The 14753-nt window shown below is 45.1% G+C and overlaps 1 protein-coding gene across 1 annotated transcript in view; it reads right to left on the bottom strand.

Moving 5' to 3' along the window:
* Positions 1-14747, bottom strand: part of HS6ST2 (heparan sulfate 6-O-sulfotransferase 2) — a 140723-nt gene extending 125976 nt beyond the window's left edge. Inside the window, exon 1 of the mRNA XM_042029139.1 lies at positions 14193-14747. Coding sequence (XP_041885073.1) covers positions 14193-14704 — 512 coding nt within the window. The 5' untranslated portion in view covers positions 14705-14747. The remainder of the gene's footprint in view (positions 1-14192) is intronic.
* Positions 14748-14753: the final 6 nt, after the last annotated feature.

The following is a 14753-nucleotide window of genomic DNA, read 5'->3' on the forward strand; positions in this document are numbered from 1 at the left end:
GCACAGGTCATGCCCTTGGGACACAATGTTACTCTTCAGCTTCCATAAATCCTACGGTAACCTAAATCCAAAAGAAAGTACATCTCTCAAGTCCTGTAATAGAGCCCAACACAAATTTCCACAAATACAAAAAGTGAATGACTTCTGGTAGCCCAGAACTGCAATTCCTGCCTTTGTATTGCATCTCAGATGCCTGCTTCTCCTTTCCATAGAAAATTAAGTAAAATTACTCTGCTGTAATCAAAATGATTAGCTGTGCTTTAAAAGATAAAGTCCTAGACAGGCAAGCCAGTTCTAAATGCTCATGTGTCCACTGACTTCTTTCTGCCGAGTATTTGGTAGGAGGAGATGAGGTATTGAGAACACCCCAAAGCTGTTCTCAATAAGGAAATAGGTTCTTGGGAAGCTGAATACATGCAAGTCACAGAAAAGCCTTTTGGTAACACCTGCTGCCAAAAAAGAGCAACTCATTTCACAGACTGTGTTATCTTCTCTTGATGATCAGATTTCAGCTTGAGTGGCCATCATAATGAGATGCCAGACCTCAAGTTTAACCAACCTAACCTCTATTATAAACAACTAAAAGTACTGGGACTCTAACATGTACTGAGACATACAAACATCCTTAAAAAGAGTTTTAATCACAAGAGTAAAGAGACCAGAATATCACTTATCGTGATGGACCATTTTATAAGACATTAAGTATTTTTCCTGTAAGGGAAAAAATTAAATATGGTACTGCACTTTATACCCATACCTCTTCTATGAATACACAGGTTTATTGCAGGAAGCAATTCACCTTCCTGACATCAGATGATACACGAGGAAAAGCAGAAGCAAAATTGTCCTGCTAATTCCAGAAAAATAACATAACATGAGGGGAAAAACAAACCCAACCCTTTAGACAAGAAACAAGAGAGCCTTAGATTCCTTAAAAAAGCCTATAATTGCAATTTCCAAAGTACAGTTAATTTGTAACATTTAATACACAACTTGTCATCAGCCTTAAACCTCAATTTCCAGACTCAGCTGTACCTAGGAGAGCAGCAGGATGGGCTGAGCACATAACCAAATCCTCCAGCACAACTGCTGAGCCTCCACAGCTGAGCCAGAGAATCTGCTTATATATTTTACAAATAACTGGATCATTCCATAATCTAGGCTCTGAGAAATTTTTATCTCACCATGAGCTCAGTTATTCTTAAGTCCTTTCTGTGTTTTTTTCTAGGCTGCCTGATACACTGACCAATTTTATGAAAAGGATTGGCTGACGGGAGGTCTGGATTCAGGTCAAAGAAAGTTGGCCTTTTTACTGTGCTCTTTCAGATGCTGATGGAAAAGAGATCTAAAACCCCCATTTTCACCTATACCCTCAAACAAAACTGCCCAGGAAAGGCATCTCTTCCTACAGCCTTCTCCTGCAGAGGCCTGGCAACACAAGAGTCAGAAACAGCTACTGCTTTTGGTTCTCCAGGTCCCCAACCCAAGCCCAATATACCAGCCAAGACGGACAACATCACATGGACGCACCAACTTACCCAAGCTGCTTCCCCAGGTCTTTGGGTCCTGTAACAGGGAATCTCAACTTTCACTTGTCTCAGCAAGACACTAGACCCTGCATCCTCTGCTCGTCTTGGTGCACACACAGCTGCAGCACTGACCAATCCCAAGGTACAAGACAACAAGAATTACAGCAAGGGAAAACTGGCATCCCAAACAACAGCAAAGACACATGGAATCCCAAGTCTGCAGAGCACAAAACTTCACCACTCCAGGGCAACAAAAGGTGCTGACACCATTACTGATCCCTATTCTGAAAAGCCCTGAGCAATAAATTTAAACACTTTGACTCTATGCTTAAGCAACATATTTAAGTAGTTCTGTTAACACAACAGAGTTCAGGCCTGACAAGACATAGTTTGTGTGCCTCTTAAACCTAGTGATGCACAACCTCCTTCTGATCCCATCTCCAGAAATACCAGCACCATTACACGCCTTCACTTAAATGTCCCAATAAATAAATTTAAAAATATTTATGGCAGATTTTTCAAAAAGCCATATTGTACCAAACCCCATGCCAAATGCACTTAGCCATGCTCACAAAGATAGTTACTAACACATTTTCATCCTTGCAAGCAACAAAGAGCTCAGTAATTCCAAACACAGGGCAACGCTAACATATTTCCTGTGCAGTATTTTCTGCTGACTGTATTTCTAGCAAAATTGTAATTTCTTCTTGCACATGGTAGCATGTTAACTATGCCACAAAATATTGGGTGGTAAAGCAGCTTGCAGAACTGTTCCCCAGTCAAAACTCACCCCTAGCCACTGCCCTCTTGCTCAGCTGTTCTGCATCAGTGCTAGGAACTGTGAGCTCCAATCTCCAGCAGATATTATCAGCACTACCCCATAAATCTAACTCAGTGAGGAAGTTGTCTCTATCCATAAAATTCTGAGAGTGCTCATATTCCAACCCAGAACACTACTGATATCCAAAATGCAACTATCAGCATGGAAAGTGAGGCAGTAGAAGGCTGGCTCATCTCAGGATAAGCAGCTGCAGGTGCAACTACTCTTTCATTTGTTTTATGCCTCTTCTCCGGAAACGGGATGAAAAAAGGCTTTCATAACTCTGCTTTGCAAAATCCATTAGTTATGTTTACGGGCTCACATGGGGTCTATCTGAAGAAGGGTTGACTTAAACGGCAATACAGGATAGTTCTGCAAATTAACAGAGTTAAAGAGATACAATGAACTGACTTACGAAGGAAGTCTTGTATGAACTTACTGAAGGTTCTCCTAGGTCTCTGCTACCACTGTGCGTTCTGATGGTCTAGTCCCCTCCACTCTGAGCAGCTGCAGCCTTGACAGCCACCAGACAAAGCAATAGCTTAAAGCACAGCAATTTCATCCCTACTGACTTTGGTCAGGACACCTGGTGTCAGATACCCAAAGTCTCCTGTTCAAAAGGCAGGTCCTGGCTTTTTTCACTAAACCCTTCTATAATTCAGAGCATCAGGTTCACAAACACACTTTTAGGGCATGATTAGATCTTACTTTAGGACAAATGTACCAGGCTTAGGATCTTCCTAAGTTGCTCCTTTCAAAGAGCAGAGTTGTACACTGCTTCATCCATGAAAAGGGGAGAAAACAAGATCATGCAAGAGCTCTGGCCTAGAAGCACGGAGTGGTGTGACCCCATGTCATAGGTTAGCAAGCATAGTCCTGGAAGGGATGTCCTTGCTAAAGGGTGCTTACAGTTTCCTCTGGGAACTGACAGAACCTATCAGCTGGCCAGTTTGAATATGGACAATTCTCTAAGCCACTTAAAGTTGTGATCACCTCTGTTATCCACATTTAAGAATAGGCAAACTCCCCATCCAAGCTCTCTCTCATTTCTGGTGCTGGGACAGGTGGCTGCGGGCCCCGTGTGGGGGCCAGCGGGCCCGGCCAGGCCCTGCTTGGGCCAGGCCGGGCCGGGCCACGGCCATCCTGGGTCGATGGACCTGTTCCAGTCGTGGAACCCCCCCCCACTGCCTTGCCGTGGGCAGCCGGGCAGCCGGAGCAGCTCGGCTCTCCCCCCTCTCCACTGTGATAAGAAACATTCAACATTCCAGCTGCAAAGCTGCAAGGCCGAGGTGAGAGTAACCCTTTTATTGCTGTGAAGAGCTGAAAACCTGAGGGAAGGGAGAGAGGAGATGCTTAAAGCTGAAATTCTGTTGTGAAGCTATGATATATCAGAGTATCCTGTTGTAATTTCATGAAGATATGGGGGGTGGAGTGTTCAACTCGTAAGCAAAAGCACCTGCGCTGAGATAGGCAGATGCTGACGCAGCTGTAATTTCATGAGAAGTTTGGACAGGGAGAGATGAACCAGATGAGGACTTTTGCTCCAAATGGGAAAGGAGAAAGCCTCAGTCCCTAGAGATGCTCCCAGAGATAGTCCTAAAGATGAAGATGATGAAGACCCTTTGCTCCCAGGGAAGGAGAAGGGCCTCTGTTTTTGTTTCTGAACGGCTCGACCTTAAAATTGTACCCCAAAAAACTTCAAGAGTGGACCCTCGAAAGCAGTTGCGGGAAAAGCTGCAAGTCAGGGGAAAGGACTCACACGCAGGCAGAGAGACTCCTCTTCCTAAATGGACTGAACGATATTTGGAAGTGGGCGGCTGTCTCGTTGTGATAATGTTCTCATAGCATGAGCAAGAAGAGACTTCTCTTTCTAAATGGACTGAACAAGGTTATTATGGAAGTGGTAAACAGACTGAACATCTTAAGGGTTGTCTTTTCACATTGTCAGTGGGAGAAGGGAGGAAGGTGGGGGGAGGAGGAGAGTTCTGAAGGTGGTATTTTTTTTTTTTTTCTTCTTTTAGGTCTGTTAATAAACTTCTTTATATTCTTTCAAGTTTGGTGCCTGTTTTGCATTTCTCCTAATTCTTATCTCACAGCAGATAAACAGTAATGAGTATTTTGGACCAAACCACTACACCCCACACCAGCAGCCATGTGGACAGGGAGCTTCCCTCTTCCCTTCCTGGGAAAGGAAGGAAGGCCACAACCCTCCCAGGACACCAGCACATACATGGCAGGCTGGAGTCACCTGTCACTACAGCACATTGGTTTTATACTTGAACACTACAGCTTTCCTAAATTCAAACTGAACACAAATATTTCCAGCACTTCTACCTAGGACTAGTCACATATAGGCAGCAAAGCTACTACATGCAGTCAGCCCAGGAAATCCAACATCCTTTATGCTATGTACAGATGGAAAGATATCCTCATGCAAAGAGCTGAATTACACAGACAAGGCAGTGGCTGAGAGGAGATGACAGACGTGGTGATGAAGACAGGACTCATCCCAGGTGTAATGTCCTGGCTTCTCAAATCCCACTCTCATGTTCATGTACCACTTTTCTTTCATGCAGACCAGAATCAAGCATACAGACCCCAACAGCAGCATGCCACCTGAAGGACAAACAACTGACCCTTATAGTTAGCTTTATTTGAAAGCAAAAATTCTACCCCACATTTTATTGACCTAAAGACTTAAAGTTACTGGAAATCACCAAAGTAAAAAACCCCAAACCTACTGAAGTTTTGGCTAAAGATGTGCACTTAGGAAAAGAGAAAATGGGGCGACTATGCCAACACAAGCTTTTTCTCTTACCAGAGACTGACTTGCAGCACACAAGAATTAAAGGAGTAAAGACTAATTTATGCCGCTTATGTTTTTGCAAGTCACTCAGCTACCATTCAGCAGGCACATTCTGTTGTGTCTGACAATTCCTTCTCCCTTCTCCCACCACTTCTACCACTGTTCTGATTAGATCCAATACCCCACAGAAAAACAAACAGCTCTGTGAAAGGAAGAAGCCACACAGCCATCTTTCTCCCTTTCTATAGTTGGTGGAATTAGTTCCAGGAGGAACAAAAACAAAAACAAAAACTGCTGCTCTTCTGAAAGTGTTGCAGGCACAAATGCCTCCTCCCACCTCCGGCCCTATTTAATTCCTCCATGGGGAGGAGAACCCCCACAGCACCTTCACCATCAAGATAAGTTAACTGCTGGCAAAAAATGATAAAGTTAGTACCTGGGAGATTTTGCTTAAGCAGGACATAAGCTTATTCCAAATAACTTTCTCTGAACCCACAACAAAAAAAACTTGCAACCTCAGAATGGCTTGGGATTGGTCCAGGGACTAACTTTCCCACAGGCAGAAGGAAATGCTCTCCCCTGAAATGCTCTACCCTGAAAATGAACTCTTGAAAGCAGTTTCTCTGGCTCTGACCAAGGAAACATGGTTTTGCTTAACAGGGGGGTTAAAATAGTTGCTTTCTGTGAACCCAAAGAAGGCTGGAGAAAATAATCAGTGGCAGAGAGTGTTTTAGTCACTTGATTTGGGCGTCTGCTGAAGGATCTTACAGTTCAAACAGCACTCTGAATGAGCAGATTGCCATTGCTGGGAGCCTTGCAGTGTTTTAACTTAGCCAACAAAATGGAGTTATGGTACAATTGATCTTTCAGCTACTTGGACCTCTAAGAGCATCAAAACTTCACAATCCTTTTGATTACGGGAAATTAGGAGCATTTGCTACAAGGATCTCATGAAAGGCATACTCTTCTTCATGCCTTTATGGAGATGTGCAAAATCATTTATGCTGCAAGATTATTTCCCTCGTAGCTGCATATATTTAGTTATATTACATCAAAAGTTTGGCTCCTTCAGAGTTGGATAAGCAGCTGAGAAGCAAGAAGTAACATGATTTGAGCCTCACCCCTAATGGATCTTATGATTTATAGGCCTCTAAAGACTAATGATTTTTTTCAAGACTAAAAAAGAGGAGATTTCACTCAAAGCTGTATATAATAGTTTAAATGGATTCTGGTTTTAAAAGCATGAACAGCTGAGAAAGAAGACTAAAGTCGGGGAAGAAGAAAAAAAGCTGGTCCTAATTGCCACTTACTCAGAAACATTATCTTGTTATATGCATATATTCACTATCCACCCAGATATACAGGAGTGGATGGAAAAGGCAACAGCAAATTAAGTGTTTAGACTTTCTACTTCCACAAAGCCCACCACAGTCGATGTTAAACACAGGTCCCACCCAATGAAAACATATTAAAGGAATTCTACATTGGCTGTTTACATCAGCAATATGAACTTAGATGCAAAAGAATAGGTTGCTTTGGCTTCTTAGTCTCACATTAGCAAATGCAATTATCTTTCATTAATTTTACAGTGTTCACAGTAGAAATTAAATCATTTCTTCATGTCTAAGAAAAACCTTACTGTGTTAATTATTCATAAATACCAAAGTCTCCTACTTATTACTCACCACAAATGTGATTAGTTTCAATAACGCCTGAATAATTCGGTGCTACCCTATTAGTCCGAGAACACAGTGTACAATTGCCAGCATCAGCAAGTCAATCACAAACAATAATCCACGCTTGCCAGATGCCAAGGAAAAAGAAGAGGAGGAAGAGGAAGGCAGAAATGGCACTACCCCACCTCCCCCCACTCCAGTCACCATGCTGCCTCCATCATCCCATAGAAAACGAGCGTCCCACATCTCCTGTTCTGGTTGGCTTTGCTTCCATCCAAGATGCTGCAGACTCAGACAGGCACTGTTCAGGCAAGCATTCCATCCCCAAACCGGGAGCAAGGAACCAGGCTCCCGAGGGACAAAGGCAGCAGGTGGGGATGCTCCACCCCTTTGCTTCCCTGCACATTCACATCTGGGCAGGCAGCTATCCAGCAATGGGAATTAACTGATTGAGAAGGGAAAGCAAGATTAATCCTCAAAAGTATATAATAAGCCTACAAGGGTAATTTCAAAAATGGATGAGGGCTGCTCGCCCACAGTAATCCCTGCAGAGTGAAACAAAGCCCGGGCACAATTGCTGCAGCAAAGTGGTTAAAAAAGGAATTACCCCGAGCTTTGCAACTTGGCCGCTTGGCTGCTCAACAGGTTGAGCCTTATGGGAGGGGAAGAGATGACTGAAAAGTTACTGCAGGAATAAAATAAGGTGAATATGCTGGAGTTAGAAGTTTCTGTATTCTTTCTTCAGTAATTTAAAAAAAATAAACCTGGCCACATCACCAAAATCTCTTAGATTGCACCCAATCACAGAAACCTATATACATATTTTTTTCCATAATAATGTCAAGAAAACCTCTGACACAAGGTTCATTTGATATGGGTTCCATCCAGTCCAGTGGTCCTGCCCTTGGCATGGCACCCAGAGGCATCCTGGACCCTGCTGCACTTCCCAAAGCCACTGTCTTCTCAGAAAGACCCATTCCAACATCCCATTTTCAGCCACATATTAATTATTTTTGCTTTCTAGCAAGTTATGTGAGCTAATTTGGGCCAATGCCATACAGAAATGCTGCTTTTATTATTACAGTTGTGGAGAAAGTAAATTAATGCAAAGGATTCCACACAGAGGCCTAATCCATTTAAGGTAAATCAATGCATCGCACATTTAAATTGCTCTGCTTTCCTTCAGAAAAGTACATTGAAGTGATTCATTAGGCACTGAACTGTTCACAGAAATAGACCAGTTCTCTTAGGCATGCCAATGCATCTCTGCTAGTTAAATTTAAAAAGCAGTCAAATCTACTAATAAGTCCTTTTTGCTGACATTTACATCAGTAGAGAACATGATTCCTGAAAATTCAGATTAAATAAATGAAGCACAAATTAATCTCAGTTAATATGTCTCAGGACCAACGCTCGACTTGTTAAACTTAAAAATCTGTCTTTTAATAAAAATAACTTACTGGTAATGCCTGACTTCCAAGTGCCTTCGATAACCATTATTAAAGGTTATAAAGTTATCAAGAGGGATCATGAGGTACAAGCTGTTTTTATACAGTTGAACCATTTATTTATAGTTTAACTTAAATATTTATAAATTGTAAAAGAAAAATTAGCAGAAAGGTACCTTTTTAATAAAAAGTGATCATGTCTTAGTACAACAGCACCATGAAACAGTGTTCAAATTTCCACTCTCTTCTTTAGGGAGAACCAACTCAGATAGTATATGGAATAAACAATTCAAGGTATAACACCTGTGCCTCATTTCTTTTTCTACTGCAATCAGTGGGGTTTATTTCTGCAACAATGAATGCCTTCTCTATACCCACAAAAAATTCTCCAAATTTAAAGTAAAAGGCAGTAGGAAACATATACTTCTAAATAACAAGAAGTCAATTTGCACTTTGTTAAAGACTTAGAGGAGAACTGAAGAGACCTAATATGGAAAATGATTTTTTAATCCCTTTAAGAAGTCCAACACTTTATCTGCAAAACGAGCATTACCAATTTAGAGAGCTTTACAAGTCCTATAGTCCATGAACTTAAGTTTATAACCAAGCCTTTCAAGGTTAGGCCTTGTAATGGGATTAGGTGAAGGAAACACTTGTATTTATGAAAATAATCCCTGCCCTTCCCCTCAAAACCCCTTTTTTACTCTGTAGGCTGGTCCACTACTTCTACTGCTTTGGTCTCACCAGGTGCCATGCAGGAAAATTCAGCTGCTGCAGCTGCACGTTTCTAGGTGGCAAGATAATATTCAGTGCAAATCCCATCCTGCAGCCACCAGGCCAAAACAAGCACAGTCATTAGGAAATCTTGCTGACAAATGAAGTGACTCAGAGTCACTCAGGCCTGGCGGCATCTCTGCAAAAGCTCTGGGTTTTGGCTGGGTTTTCTTTGTGGTTTGGTGGTGGTTTTCTTGATGTTTTTGTTTTTTGGGGTTTTTTTTCCTTTATAATTGTTGCCTAATTTTTCCCAGGGAGTTTCAGTGATGTGTATTTCAAGGGCAGGCAGGCACCCTCTTGGTGCTCTGGCCAGAAACCAAGTTACAGCAGGTCACCCCATCTGCTCTCTCACAGCCTCCAGCTCAGCCGTGCTGGTTCCCTCTCTCCCTGAGCAATCCCCCAGGCTTCACCCCCAAAGCAGCAGCACTAGGGGACTCTATCCTCGGAAATGGTGTCTGCTCCACCAGCTCCAGAGGTTTTAAATTGTTCACCTCCTGCCACAGCCTCCATTATCCACCCAAAGTCTTGGGACACCATGGGACCCTGAAGCATCTTTTCTGCCTACAAGGGGTTTAGTGCTGATTTATGGGGCTTAACTATTCCCCAAATTCCACCACTACAGGTGAAACACAGAGATCATCCACTTGTGCAGCCATTTATCACCTCTGCAATAGGGAGAGGCACACTAAACAGCTGCTAAGAAGCAAATCCTTCAAATAAATTACTTTTCTCTCCCTAGCAGTGCTACATGACTGTTTTCCCCCTCCACACCAAAGCAGTTTACTGGGAAACTGTTATCAACACCTTTGTAGCTACGTACACACAGCACCATGAGGAAAACTAAGTGTGAGGAAAACTAAACTAACCCCACCTCAGTCAGACCCAGTACTGCAGACCTCAAAGTAGATGACTCCACTTTCATGAGCATGCGGATTAATCTGTTCAGCCAACAGAGACACGCACAGTAAGCATTTCCAGTTTGCTGGGAAATCCTTTAACACAACTTTTTTTTCAGATTTTTTGTAAGACTCAACTTGGAAGGGTTTCACTAACACACAGGGACAAGATAAGAACACCCATGCATATTGCCAGCAGCTTCTGCCCCACATCACAACAACCTGGTGCCAACATCAGGCCTCCCAAAAGCCAGCAGGCACCAACCTGGTCCAACAGGCGAGTACCAGCAGCATGAAGTTTCTTCCAATCTCAGACTTTCTGGCTCCAGAGGCAGTACTACAAGCTTGTTCATCTTTCAACAGGGAACATCTCCTTCCTTTAATGCTACCCAGGAGGAACATCAAATACAGCCCAACCTTTAACCACAAACACATCTCTCACCCAACGAGGGGACAAAGCCATGACACCACTTAAGAACGCTGGTACCTGTATTTGCTCCCATGTCTCATTACATTTTCCTGTCTAACCTCAAGGCCTTTTGTTTCTTGCAATGGTGCCACTGGATTTACTGCTACAGACAACTTCGGTAGACACTTCCCATAATAATTAGCTAGAGTTGAGAGAAATCTCAGTACTGTGATGCACAGTTACTTTGGATGCTGCCTCCGTTCAGTGTGCCAAAAGCTTTGAGGCTTCCAGAATCAATCAAGTGACCCAAGTCAGTCACTCATTACTAGGAAAAGGCACATTTCTCCTTTCTCACCACTGGTGCCAAGAAGCTGAGACAATTCCCTCCTTTCTGCCACCACCATCGGCCCATTCCACTGACCTCCCAAGCGTCAAATCCAGAGCACTGAAAGCATCAACTTTGCCTATACCTTCCCCCTTCCCTCTCCTGTGATTTCTGGATGCTGCAGCGTTGAGTAGGGCTGATGGAACAGGAAACAAACAGGAACAGGAGCATACAGAACATGCACTCCAATAGGATCCAAGGAGAGAAACCCAAAAATCCCTCCCCTCACATCCAGAGAACCATGTTCCTCCAGAGGAAGAAAGAACCAAAGAAGGAGAAGATCTGTTTACCTGCTTAGTACTTATTAAGGAGCACGAGCCACCATTACAAAGGAAAGGAAGTTTTGAGAACCTACATGCTCATAGACAGGAAAGCACCACTGTGTTAAATCCATCTCAGGATTGTGTAAAGCACAACAGCCATCCTGAGCATTTCTACTGCTCCAGTGAAGGAATCTGCACTCCAAACCTGCAATTCCCAGAGAAAGCAGAGGCAGACTACTAATGGAATTAAGAGCAGATACTGCAGGATGACTGCTGCAGGCAGCAAGGTTCTTCATCTGTACACCCTCCAGGCTGATCCCATCAGATCCTACCACAGAGATGCTCTGTACCTGCTGCTGAGCATTGCATGGTCCAGGACAGAGTTTTCTCCAGACTAACAAAGACTCAACTTTTAAACAAAACAAAAGGCCCCCAGCAACCAGCCCAGGTAACCAGTAATCTGACAAGTAAACTCGCCATGCCTGAAAAGGCAAACATCTGTGCAAAGTAATCACACACAGGTGCAAGCTAAAAGGTTTGATGGAACATTTGGGTATTTCCAGACAAGGCTACACAGCCCCAGGACAGTAGCTATAGACTGCTTTATGCAGCTGCCAAGGAGTTCAAATCACTCTTACAACAGGTCTCACTTTTCAATCATCTCAACTATAAATGCAGGAATTCCCACCCTTGTCAAGCCAAGATTCGCTTGAGAAAATTCTCTGTTCCTGATTGAATCCTTCTCCCTGACCTCACAATGCTCCCCAAACGGGCTGTGCACTCCTCCAAGTTGCTTCCCCTTCTCTCAAGATTTGCACACCAGGGCCATGACTTCCTTCCCTTCCCACCAGCACACATGACCCAGGATGGTCAGGCCTTTCCCTAAAAACCTCAGTTCAGGAATGGCCAGGCTGACTCCACTTGGAACTAGCACAGCTTCCCTTCTTAGACACCCTTAACCTACACCTACTGCTGCTCTGAAAGCAGCTTTTATCTGCCCAGAAAGGGCTTAGAATTTCTGTCTGTTACTGGCAGTAAGTAGATGTGCTAATTAACTAGTTGTCAGCTGAACACTGCTAAATTGAGAATGCAAACTAAAATTAAAGACAAGGTATTAAAATGGGCAGAAAGACTTGAAAGGACTATTGTTCATTTAAGAACTTCTCTTCTTGTATTTTTTAAACATTTAGAAGCTGCAGTCCAAATAATTGCTTGTCAAAACATTTTTTTGGAGAATAACTGTAGCTATTCAGCAAGCTGTGTAATTAGGTTATTAAAAGTATAATATCATTTTGAAGGCTTTGAGAGAGTAGACCTCTACCTAACACAAAATCATCACAGCTTCATTTTCCTCCCTCTCTCTGGGCTTCAATCCCAAGTCATATGTCCTAGCGACCTCTCAGAAGTCAGCTGTGACAATGTACATTGTTTGCAGAATGAGGAACCATTGCTCTCAACTCCTCAGCAGGTACATGCACCACTTCCATTCCAACTCAGGAAAGCATGTCTAGTATCCAACAAAGGAAAAAAAAAATACAAAGCCAAAAGCTGCAGGCAAAATCCCAGTTCTCCAAGCCTGATGTTCCCTTCCCCCTCAGGTGCGGGGTTCAGGACAAGGAGCCTCACATTTTTCTGGAGGGCACAGCTAAGACCAAGCACAGACAGACCTGTCTCTGGGAAAGGAAGGAAATCCCTGACCCACAGCTACAGCTTTGCAGGCCAGGCCCATCTCTGGGGAAAGAGAAACATGTATCACTGGAAGCTGTACAGAGAAACAGAGCACATGTTACGCCATTTCCATTTCTGCTGACAAACAACATTATTTATAGGACAGGTAAAATAAACTACATAGCCTGCAAGGCTCAGCAACCTGAAACCGGGAAGCTAATACACCCAGTGGGCAAGGAATTGGTCCTGATGTTAGCAAATGGGATGTCACAAAAATTAGACAATTAAAATTTAAAGCAGTAGGGAAGACAAAAGAGCAGGAATCACAGTAGCCAAGTCTGATGAGGAGCTGCTCCTTGGGTACAGGATTATAATGATGCTAAGCATTTTCCTACTAGATGGCAGTGTAGTGTCACACTATATAAAAGGAATTCTAGAAAGAAATTGCTTTGTATTTCAAGTGAATCTGTGCTTAGACTTGACTTCAGATAGCATCATATATAACAGCAGCCTCTTTGTAAAGGGACCTGCCATTAGTCTCACAGTGCAACAGGAGCGATACTCTAATTTCTAATTTCCCACAAAATAAGGGGAAAAGACACTGAAACCCTGAGCAGTTCTGCTACACAGTACAGCTGCATGCACAGCCACAGACAAGCTCCTCAGTCTGTTACAACCGAAGGTAGGCTCTGATCAAAGAGCTCTGGGCGCAGAGGAAGGACATCGTCACTGCTCAGGGGGAAAAACCATCTGGGCTTCTGAAAAGCAGGGGCAGCTTTTAGGCAATCCCCTCGCTATGGTCAGTGCGGTTTTGGCAACTTCAAAGGAAGGTCCAGGGATGAAGAGAGAGCAGTGCCACTAAAATTTAAAATGCAAACACAAAATAATCAAGGTTAGGGCTAAAGAACAATGCAAATATTTACAGGTAACTCAGCCATAACGGTAACCTTTACTTTGCAAGGCCGCCATCTGCATAAGCCAAACTTCAGGTACCAAGAAGACACGGTGGCTCACCAACACTCCCAAAATCAACACTCATTCTTGGCGTACACAGGAGCTGTAGGAGTTCTGTACAGCCAAAGATAGAAAAGCTCTAGGGGAAGCAGCCGAAACACCCTCTCTCCTGCGAGAGCCGCTCCGGGGGTCTCCGAGCTGCGAGGCTGCCAGGCCTGTTCCTGTGTCACCGGGCTCATCACCCCCGGGCTCTCCCCACCAGCGGTCACAATCGCGACAGCCAGCGGGACATCACTTCCATCACCTCCTGCCGGCGGAGCGGGGCAGGTTTTGCTCGCTCTGCAGACCTCGGGGCACGCAGCACCCACCGCGGTGGCCCCGGACCGGTGCGGCTTCCGGAGGCGTCACCCGCTCCGTGCCGGGATGATCGGGTCGCGCTCCCCGCTCCCTCCTCCTCCCGCCGCCGCAGCATCCCCGCCACCGCTGCGCCCCGCGGGCCATCGCCCGCCCCGAAACCGCCGCAGACCGGGGGTCCACGGGGAGCCCCCCGGGACACGGCCTCACCTGGAGGGCCGCAGCCGCACCTCCTTCTTGCTGTCCACCACGGAGGGCACGCAATTGGTGAGCTCGGTCCAGTCAGCGTGCAGCCCGCAGCTCCAGCCGGTGGAGAAGCGGGAAAAGAGCCAGGTCTCCCGCTTGCCGGGCCGGTGGCAGGTGCACTTCTTCTGCCCGGCACGGCACTCGCAGGGCTGCTCCAGCTGAATATTGCGGACCAGGTGCCGCCCGAAGGTGGTGCCGCCCGTCTTCTGGATGTGCAGGAACACGATCAGGTCGTCCCCCTTGATGTTGAAGTCCACCCGCCGCAGCAAGTCGCTGGCGGAGAAATTGAAACGGGGAACGAAACGCGCCGGCGTCTCGTCTTCCGCCCGGTACGGGTCGGCGGCGGCAGCGGGGCTGAGGGCGCGGAGCCGCAAGAGCTGGCACTCGGTGCCCGGGCAGACGTACTGCAGCACGATCACAGCGAAGAGGAAGAGCATCACCAGCGCCAGCAGCACCTTGTGGGACCGGTCCTCCATCGTCGCCGGGAGCGCCGCGCATCGCCGCCGCCGTCGCCGCCACCCCCCC

The sequence above is a fragment of the Corvus kubaryi genome, unplaced genomic scaffold (assembly GCF_017639235.1).
Source record: "Corvus kubaryi isolate FWS band 111438036 unplaced genomic scaffold, C.kubaryi_AGA036_p1.0 37322, whole genome shotgun sequence".
NCBI classification, from domain to species: domain Eukaryota; kingdom Metazoa; phylum Chordata; class Aves; order Passeriformes; family Corvidae; genus Corvus; species Corvus kubaryi.